The sequence below is a fragment of the Molothrus ater genome, chromosome 2, assembly GCF_012460135.2.
Source record: "Molothrus ater isolate BHLD 08-10-18 breed brown headed cowbird chromosome 2, BPBGC_Mater_1.1, whole genome shotgun sequence".
In the NCBI taxonomy this organism is placed as follows: domain Eukaryota; kingdom Metazoa; phylum Chordata; class Aves; order Passeriformes; family Icteridae; genus Molothrus; species Molothrus ater.
Window position 1 is genome coordinate 100,770,646 of NC_050479.2, and position 10,134 is coordinate 100,780,779.

At 52.7% G+C, this 10,134-nt stretch overlaps 1 protein-coding gene across 2 annotated transcripts in view; it reads right to left on the reverse strand.

The window, feature by feature from the left end:
* Positions 1-9,742, reverse strand: part of CLPB (ClpB family mitochondrial disaggregase) — a 73,182-nt gene extending 63,440 nt beyond the window's left edge. The window contains exons 1-2 of one of the 2 annotated variants that reach the window (XM_036391750.2): positions 9,197-9,742; positions 8,319-8,370 (exon numbers count right to left, since the gene is read on the reverse strand). In XM_036391750.2, coding sequence (XP_036247643.1) covers positions 8,319-8,370; positions 9,197-9,662 — 518 coding nt within the window. In that variant the 5' untranslated portion in view covers positions 9,663-9,742. The remainder of the gene's footprint in view (positions 1-8,318; positions 8,371-9,196) is intronic. The other variant, XM_036391739.2, reaches the window with a different exon arrangement.
* Between the last annotated feature and the right edge of the window lie 392 nt (positions 9,743-10,134).

Consider the following 10,134-nt stretch of genomic DNA (forward strand, 5'->3'; position numbering starts at 1 on the left):
GATTTTCAGACAACTGAACTTTATGTTCAGGGTCTTCAGGCCCACCATTTATTTTTTTCTCCGCCTGATTTAACGATATGACAATCGATAAAGCCAAGACCACTGCTCAGATCCCAGACAGCCAAATGTATTTACCAGCAGGAGTATTTTATTTTAATTAAATAAAATCCTCTGATCAATGTTTAGGATGTTTATCCACATTTTAACCAAGTAAGATCCAGGACACTCCCCTCCTAAGGAGTTTCTCACATGGATACAGCTCTATTAGCGCCATTTCCAGTGTTTCTCAAATGACAAACTGTTCTTTGACTGCAGTGGTGCCACCAAGATGTCCCTTCCCCTGGCAGGAGTTGGACTGGATGACCTTTAAATGTCTCTTCCAACATAAACTCTTCTGAGATTCTGCAATTCAAGACCCGGTCAGGGGAAGAGCCCCGAACCAGAGCTGGCGCTGTTTCTGATTGGGGAAGTACTCATATTTAAGGGATTTCAATAAAACTTTTTTTTTCCTTTTTTTGGTAATGGTTTTAGGGCAGAAAGCTGACAGATGGCAGGGTTAGATTGAATATTAGAGAGAATTTTTTCCCTACGAGAGTGGTAAGGCCCTGGCACAGGCTGCCCAGGGAAGCCATGTCTGCCTCATCCCTTTAAGTGTTCAAGGACAAGCTGGATGGGGCTTGAAGCAACCTGGTCTAGTGGAAAGTGTCCCTGCCCATGGCAGAGGGTTGGAACTGGGTGAGCTTTAAGGTTGTTTCCAACCCAAACCACTCTGTGATTCTATGAACATCACTGTCTGCTCTGGAATTTGCTGAAGGAATCTGGGCAGAGCAGCACCTACTGCTTTGTGCATATGCCCTATTTTACCCCAAGCCAGCAGCTCCCAAAGCTTTAGCACTTTGATCCCCGCAGAAGAGATAAAGAGCCCACATGGGCAGCGATGAGCTTCTCCCCCCACTGCCCCCGGACAGATGTGCCTTCTATTCACCCGTCACTGGGGTTCTGGGTGACTGACTCGGTGACACTGCTGAGCCCAGAGGGCATGTTTGAGTTTGTGCTCAGTGCTGGGAGCATGCCCAGCACTCCATCCTGACAGGTGGAGGAAGAGGAAGCTGGAAACTTGAACTTTTGCAACAACAATAGCTTCTGTTTCTGTCAGCCTCTTAGACATTTCCCCCAGCCCTGTTCCAATATGTCACTGTTTAACTGCAGAGTGTGGGACACCCTCAGATGTGCTCACCCTCTTGGGAACTGCTCTCTGCTTTGCAGAAGAAGGGGGGAAGAAAAACATCCCAACCGAACAATATCTTGGAACATGAAAGCACAACCCCTGCTAGATTTTCCTGCCAGGGAAAGGATCTGCTTGGACAGGAGGACACAGAGAGCTGCTTGAAACCCTTTGATGAGGCTGCTGTATTCTTGGAGAGAGCTCACTGCTGTCTCTCACCCCTCACCACCTTTGCAGGGCCAGTAACACACCATGGTGCTCTGTGAAAACATATGGAGCAGCACGTTGTGGGAAAGGGAAGGGAGGGGGAAGGGGAAGGGAGAGAGGAACAGCATTTCCCTGCAGCTCTCAAGGCAGGAAAGCTGCTCCCAGGACACGGGGGATCCTGGAGGAATCCTGGTAAGCCTAGCCCTGACAGCACAAACAGGCCAGTGGCCAAGGAAAAACTCCTGGAAAGAAATTTTCAAAATCAAAGGGAACCTCTTATAATCCAAGTTTGAGGAGGTGAAGCCAACTCAAAGAGGAGAGCAGGTCTGGAGGCACAGAGGGTGGGCAAAACCACCATGGGTGAAGTACATGGAGTGGGAAAAGTCAAAGAGGTACAACCCAAGCGTGAAAAGGTTAATACAGACATGTGAGTAGCTGGAGCTGCCCTGTGCCTCTAAGTGTTCAAGACCAGATGGACAGGGCTTGGAGCAACTTGGATTAGTGGAAGATGTCTCTGTCCATGGCAGGGGGCTGGAACTGGACGAATTTCAAAGTCCCCTCCAACCCAAATCCTGTGATTCGACAGTTGGCATCACCAGATTTGGAAGAGAATGTGAAACCTTAAATGGAGTAGCCCCAACTCAGTCACTCCAATGCAACAGAGCTGTGTGCCAGAAAAATACCCTACCAGCCTGCAGCCTGCTCTGGCAGAGGCAGCAGTGTGAGTGGGAAATGAGCCATCACTGTTTGCAGAGGAATTTGAGCATAATACACTAACTTCTGACAATCCATTCCTACTGAGGTGGCATGTGTTACCTGCTTGACTTACTCTGTGCAGGTCTGAACTCAAGTGTCAGACTCCCTCACACACACCAACATTCACATTTATGTGCTGTGTAAGAAAGCACACAACATGCTTTTAACCTGCTACCTCACATCTTCCAAGGTGTCCCTTAACTCCTGAGCTGTGAGGAAAGTGGAATAATTGCTCCCCTGGTTGTACAGGCCACATCCATGCTGGTGGACTGCTGCTCCTCCAAACCCAGAGCTGCTCAGGAGGCTTTCCTGCACTCAGCCCTGCTGATAAACATCTCCACTAACTGGAATTAACCCTGTGACGGTTCCCAGGCGTATTCCAGGTGTGTTGGTGTCTGCTTCCAGAGAGAGGGATCTGGGATTTATGGGCTTGAAAGCAGCTGTTTTGGAAAGAAGAATGAGATCTCCTGTGGTTTGGCACCGACTGCAGAGACACTGCTCTGTGACTCAGTGTACAAACTCAAACAATCCTGGGAGGCCAAAATACACCAAGAAGCAGATCAAAAGGGGCAGTTTTCCAGCTATCTAGAACAGGAAAGCACAGCACACATTTGTCTCCCCCAATACTTCATCACCAACATGAATAAATTTGGGCTATTGTATGTGCTCTGAATTCCTGCAGCCACAGGCCAATTCAAACTCAATAATCAGTAATAAAACTTCACTGAAACATAGTCCTGGAAAACGTGGTCATTTAGGAGAAAAGATTAAAGGGGACATTTACATGATAAACATATTTTTATCCTAAAAAACCTAGGTGTCTGTAACTCAGATACACACAGACATATGCAGGCTCAACATCATATATAAGCATGGAGCAACAGAAATAAATATAATTATAAATCATATCCCAATCCTGCCACCAACCTGCTCCCACTACCACTGCTGAAGAGGTGTCACAGCTGTTCAGGACTGAGATAAGGTACATGATGGCTAGTGGCCAGGAGCCAATGACATGACTCTTCTGCTCACCCTACAAAGCATTCAGGCATCCCTCGAGCCTCAGTCATGACACTCACAACTACTCTGTGAGAGAAGATGCTTCAACAGGTACAACATGGCTCCCATAAAGGCTCACCTCCTCCACACAGTGCCTTTCAATTATCTGATGTCCCAGGGAAGCAAAGCCTGACACACTGCAGAGGGATTTTTTACCCAGTCTCTGAATTCTTGTAACGAACACTTGAGCCAGGAAGCAAACAAAAGACTGGGGGACTGTACCCCCAGTCCACCCCCCAAACTGGAGAGAACTGAAAGGATTACAGCTGGGAGAGACCTTAAAGCTCATCTTGTTCCTACTCCCTCCCATGGGCAGGAACACCTTCCACTGCCCTGTCCACCCTGGCCTTGAACACTTCCAGGGACAGTGATGGGGGAAATTTTGCTCAATGAGCTGTGCTGCTTACAAACAAGGGAGAAGAGACAAACACAGTCTGGAGGAGGCAGAACTGCCATGAGTCAGAGCCAAGATGAGTGGTACTGCTTGAAAATTAAGAGATCACTGTTTGGGGCAATCAAGCCTGACTTAGCTGTTTCTGCATCTCCTCTAACTAAAAAATCAGCTTGGAGAGAGCAGACTCAGCTAAAGCAACTGACATGGAGCTTCCTGCCCCACTGCCACATCCGTCTGGATCCCTGTGAGATCAGGAGAGCACCTGGTCAGCTCCAGATCTCATTACCAGACAGATTTGAGTGGCTGCCTGCTGTTAGGAATGAGGCTGATAACAGCCATCTGACACATGCTCTGTGTCTCCATGATTCACAGCTGCACAGGGCTGAGGAAAACACTGCTCCATCATGCTTATCTGGTGAGAAAACTGCTGAAAGCCTGTGCTCTTGGGGTGGCTTACTAAGAAACAAAGCTGGAACACAAAGAATCAATATTAATACTGAATATCAACACAAGTAGGAGTGAGGTGGGCATTTTTTATGCCTTTGCTTCTCGCTTTCCCTCCAAATGCACAGAACAACCGAGGCTGAGGGAAATTAAACTATCTACATCAATTAGGTATTATATTTTGTGCTGGCTAACAGCATGAAGGGCTTGGAGGGAAGAGCTGGTTTGCCACATGCTCCAAAGGGAATGCTCTCAGAAGTTAGCACGTTCTCTCAGCTCAGTGAAGAATTCAGCCTGGTTCCCTGCATTCAACAAGTAGTTAGAGATGAGAAAACTTGTCTGGAAGCTCAGAGGAGCCAGAGATGGAAGAGGCAAGCTTACAGCAGAGGGGCTGGATTCAGCCTGTGGATATGCATTCTTCCTGGAGCAATACAAACGTGTATTCCAGTGAGGTCTGTCTGTTATGCCTCAAAGGCCTGTTCATTTTCAGAGTTAAAAATCACTGCTTGAAATAATCACAGAATTATGGAATGGTTTGGGTTGGGAGAAACCTTAAAATTCAGCTAGTTCTAACCCCCTCTGCCATGGGAAGGGATGCCTTCCACTTGACCTGGTTGCTCCAAGACCCATCCAACCTGGCCTTGATCACTTCCAGGGATGGGGCAGCCACAGTTTCTCTGGCCAGCCTGTGCCAGGGACTCACAACCCTCACAGGGGAGAATTTCTTCCCTATATCTCATCTAACTCTGCCCTCCATCAGTTTGAAGCCATCCTCCCTTGCCCTGTCACTCCATGCCCTTGGAGTCCCTCTTCAGCTGCCATGAAGCCCCTTTAGGCACTGGCAGGGGCTTCCAGCTCTCTCAGGAGCCTTAAACACCCCAGCACTCCCAGCCTGTCTCCAGAACAGAGGGGCTCCAACCCTTGGAGCATCTCCATGGCCTCTTCTGGGCTCATTCCAGCAGCTCCACACCCTTTTCGTGATGAGGGCCCCAGAGCTAGAATCAGTAGTTTAGGTGGGATCTCATGATCTTCTTGGTACCTCCCACCTCTCTCACATAGCCATTTTCCACACTTTAGACTAAGACTGTATTTCCTAGTAACTGTATTCTGATGTTTTTAATGTGCAGAGGGCCATGACAGCTGTCAGCTGAAGGCACTTGGAAAAGATCAGCATCCCACTTCAAACAAGCTTGAAGCTGGATAAGAAACACCACTCCAGGGGACAGTGCAGGCAGGGGACAGCAGTGTGGCAGGAGGACAAGTAATGTTCCATGGATGGCTGCCCAGATGGATTGTCACACTCCCACCGTGTCAAAGCTCAGTTTGGACTTTACCCCTTGCAGGTGGAGAGAGCATTGAAGGCAAGACTGTTTGTGTCTCCTCTGTCAGCTCTGCAGCAGGTCTGGCAATCTTGGGCTGTGGAAGCTTGTTGTAAAGAGATTTATGGAATCAGACAGTGGTTGGGGTGGGAAGCAACTTCTGGAGATCACTGTGTCCAACCTTCTCCTTGAGCAGGTTCACCCAGAGCAGGCTGCAAAGGATTGTGTCCAAGTGGGGTTTGAATATCCCCGAGGAAAAAGATTCCACAGGCTCTCTGGGCAGGCTGTTCCAGTGCTCTCTCACACTCACAGTACAAAGTTCTTTCTCATATTGAGATGGAACTTCTGTGCACCAGTTTCTCCTGATGCCTCTTGTCCCATTGCTGGGCCCTATGGAGCAGAACTGGTCAATCCTCTAACAACCTCCCTGTAGACATTGACAAACAAAGATGAGTTCCCCTCTCAAGTTGTGTCTTCTTGAGGCTGAACAGTCCCATCTCCCTCAGCCTATCCTTGTAAGAGGGATGCTCCAGTCTCTTCATCATGTTTGAGGCTGAAACTGCCTGCAGCAGGGCAAGCCAGTAGTTTTCACCATTCATGCTTCTCACACAAGCAAAAAGGAGAGTTAGGCACAGCTTCAAACAGTGGGAGGGCTGCCAGCCCCACAGGGAACAGGATGGGAAGGAAGGCCCTGGAGAGCCTTTGCAGAGGGATCTGGACAGGCTGGCTCGATGGGTTGAGGCCACTGTATGAGGTTCAATAAGGTCAAGTGCTGGGTCCTGCACCTGGGTCACCACAACCCTGTGCAGATATACAAGCTGAGAGCAGAGTGGCTGAAAAGTGCACAGCAGGAAAGGCCCTGGGGGTGCTGGTTGACAGTGGATGAACATAAACCAGATGTGGCAAGAATGCAAATGGTACCCTAACTGGTATCAGCTACAGTGTGGCCAGCAAGCCCAAGGCAGATCCTTGTTCTTTGCACTGGGCAAGGTACCTCAAATCCCGTGTGCAGTGTGAGGCTCCTCATGACCAGAAAGACTTTGAGGTGCTGGAGTGGGTCCAGAGAAGGACAGTGAAGCTGCTCAAGGGTCTGGACCAAAGGGGCTGATGAGGAGTGGCTGAGGGAGTTGGGGGGACAGCCTGGAGAAAAGGAGGCTCAGAGGGACCTTCTCACTCTGTACAGCTCTCTGGAAGGAGGGTGTAGCCAGGTGGGGCCAGGCTATTCTCACAGGTAACAAATGACTGCATGAGAGGAAACAGCCTCAAGTTGTGCTGTGGGAGGTTTAGGTTGTATGCTTGGGAAAATTTCTTCATGGAAAAGGTCATCAAGCCCTGGCACAGGCTGCTCAGGGCAGTGGTGGAGTCCCCATCCCTGGAGGGATTTAACAGACATGTGGATGTGGCACTTGGGGACACAGTTGAGTGGTGAGCTTGGCAGTGCTGGGGGAATGGTTGGACTCAATGATCTCAGAGGGCTTTTCCAACCCAAATGATTCTGTGATTCTGTGACAGAGCACAGAAGCAAAGGGAGAAGCTGTAGACGTGCAGCCCAGCAGGATGGTGTACAGACACCAGCCCTGCCCTGACCAGCTGGAGCACAGAGCATCCCTCTTGCTGATCTGCCTGACCAGGCTCACAAATCACCCAGACATCCCTAAACAGCAGCTTCCTGCAATTACAAGCAGCAGAACACATGTGCCAATTAGCTGCACACCAATATCCTCTTTGGCCCTTGATCTAGGCCAGATCTCAGCCCTGGGGTGCAGCAGAGCCAGGTGCTTCATCCAAGATCCTGGAAACTGGATGGAACATCCCCTGGATGCAGGCCAAGAGGGCTCTCCTCTCCCTGTCCTCTTCTGCACCCATCCTCTGCTTCTACACAGGGATGGCAGCTCCTACCTCCCCAGGTGCCTGTGTTGGGTGGGAGATCTCAGCCAGAGACAGGAACACACGTGTGGGGTACACAGGAGAGCAGCAATGTCTCTTCCCATCCTACACAAGCTGCCAGGCTGCCAAAAAGTCTGAATTCTATACTGGCTGAGGGCAGCACTTGAGAAACCTCTGGCATTATGAGACAGACCAGGTAGGAGTACCAGGATCTGTTCAAGAAGCAGCTCCAAGGTTCTCACACTTCTCTTCCCACTTTAGGGGAGACTTGCTTTCCTCCCACAGTCCCAGAGCTTGTCCCCAGCACTGGGTGGAGCTGTCACTGGAGCATGTCAGTGACATGGCACTGCTGCTCACAAACCATCCTGAGAACCTTTGAGTCCCTCCCTGGAGGTTTGGCTGCAGAAAGAACATGCCTCCTGGGGACTAGTCACATGCTGAGCCTGAGACAAACTGGCCCTTTGCTACCATCTCAGGGAATGTAAGGCTGCCACATGCACCTGAAAGGTGCCATGGCACCACCCCAATGAGGCAGGCACACCCAACTGGGACAAAAAGCCTGCTGCCATGGGACAGGAGCTCTGGAGATGCTCCACTCCCTAACAGCTATGTCTTTGGTCACCCAACCACTCACTTCCCTGACTTCTGTGGCTGGGTGGAGCTCTCTCCTCTGCTCCTTGTGGGACAAAAGGGCCCTGGAGAACTGCTGGCTCAGGATGAGGAACCCACAAGAGCTGTTTGTTCAGAGACAGACCCCAAGAGATGAGCTTCTGCAGTGTGTACGCCCACATCTCCACAGTACGGCCTCACACTGTCCTCTCTCAGCACAGGGATCTGCAATCCACCTCCTACCCAACAAGTAAGGGTGTTCCCCATCTCTCCCCACCCACTCTGGATCTGAGAGGGTGAGGGGAGCACCCCATGGGGGCTGGGAGCAGCCAGCCCCTTCCTTCCCCATGTGCTGACAGGGTTTTCCTGCCTTCCCAGCCCTTGGGACACTGCTCTCATGTCTCAGAACCCCACTCACCTCTTGACTTCTGAAACGTTGTTAATCCTTGCAGCTTCCAGAAGAGCATCCTCTGAAATGCAGAAAGAAGGGAGGAGGGAGTTAGCATGGAGAACACACATGGACACCCTAACCTGGAATGTGCAGGGGCTGCTGCTGCTCAGAGCTCTCACTGACCACCCCAGTGAGCAAGAGCCCATTCCTGTGAGCGGGTTATCTAAAAACTCCTCACTGTCTTGGTGACTGACTCCAGCCCCCATCACACACCCTGAGAACAGCAGCAGGCATCCCAGGGCAGTGGACACTGTCACCCCACAGTGTCAGCCTCAGCTAGAGGCTTCCAGACACCACAGAAGTGTTCCTACCACAGAGTCAGAATGACACCCCCTGGCTAGAGAAGGGAAGAGCAGCACCCAGCTCTGGGAGATGGGATAAGCGATAGGCTGGGTTGGGAGGGACCTAAAAGCTTATCTCATTCCACCTCTCTACCATGAGAAGGAACTCTTTCTATCGGACCACACTGCTCCCAGCCTTGTCAAGGGATAGGACAGCCACAGCTTCTCTGGGAAACCTGTGCCAGGGCCTCACCAAACCTCACAGGCAAGAATTTCTTCCCAATATTCCATCTAAGCCTGCCCTCAGGGTTAGAAGAAGCCAGTCAGTGGGAAACCATTCCTCCTTATCCTGTCTCTCCAGATCCATGTCCAAAGTCTCTCTCTAGCTCTCTTGGAGCCCCTTTATGCACTAAAGCGTTAAGGATAACCCTTCCCAGGTTACAGCCAGCAGGCAAGGTTCCATCCCCAAGGAGGGACCCCACATCCCCTCCCAAAGGGCACAGGATTCTCTGTGCTGCATCCCACGCCTCCCGCCCTGGGGCCGGCCCCAGCAGCGATAGTCACCCTTGGACAGGCGGTCCCGCAGGTAGCAGTAAGCCAGCGCAGCGACGAGGGCAGGCAGCCCTGCTCCCGGGGAGCAGCTCCCAGCTCCACTCTGATGCCCGCCGGGGTCTCCCGCATGACAGCAGCGCTGCTCTGCACCCGAGGGCCACGGCGTCGGCTCTCTGAGGGATGCCATACGGCTGGACGATGTTGCAGGCACAAGACAGCCACTGCTGGCCGGGCCGGTGGCAGGTGGCCGGGGTGTCTGCAGTGCGGCCAGGCCTGGAACAGGCAGCCCTGGCCTCTCCGCTGCGGTGGTGCCCTTTAGGCCTGGCCCATTACCCAAGGGAGAGCGCCCTGGGCCTGGCCCCATTGGCAAAGTGGGGCCTGGCGGAGCAGCCAGCGGAGAGCCCCCGGGCACCGGCCCCATTGGCAAAGTGGGGCCTGGCGGGACAGCCAGTGGAGAGCCCCCGGGCACCGGCCCCATTGGCAAAGCGGGGCGAGAGCCCCCGGGCACCGGCCCCGCTACCGGGGGTTCGCCCCCGGGGTCCCCCCTGTCGCCCCCTGCAGGCAGCGGTCCGCCATGACAGCCTCGCACCTGGCGTCGGCGCGAGCCCACGGCGCCCCCTGGCGGCCAATACCGGGAGCAGCCGCAGCCGGGCGGCCCCGGCCCCCTCAGCCACAGCCGCCGCCGCAGTCCCGTAGGTCGCACGTGACGGCGACCACCATGGCCGCGCTCGGAGGAGCCGCGCCAGCCCCTGCGGCAGCGGCCGGAACGCCAGAGACGCCAGCATAGCTCCTTCGCTCCTCCCGCTGCCCCGCTCGCACCTTACCCCCCCCCGTCGCTGAGGCCGGTGGACAAGATGGCGGCTTGCCGGCCGGCGGAGCTTGATGAAGAGAGCGCGCAAGGCGTGCCGGGAGATGTAGTCCCCACCACGCCCTGCTGTGCGCTTCTTCGC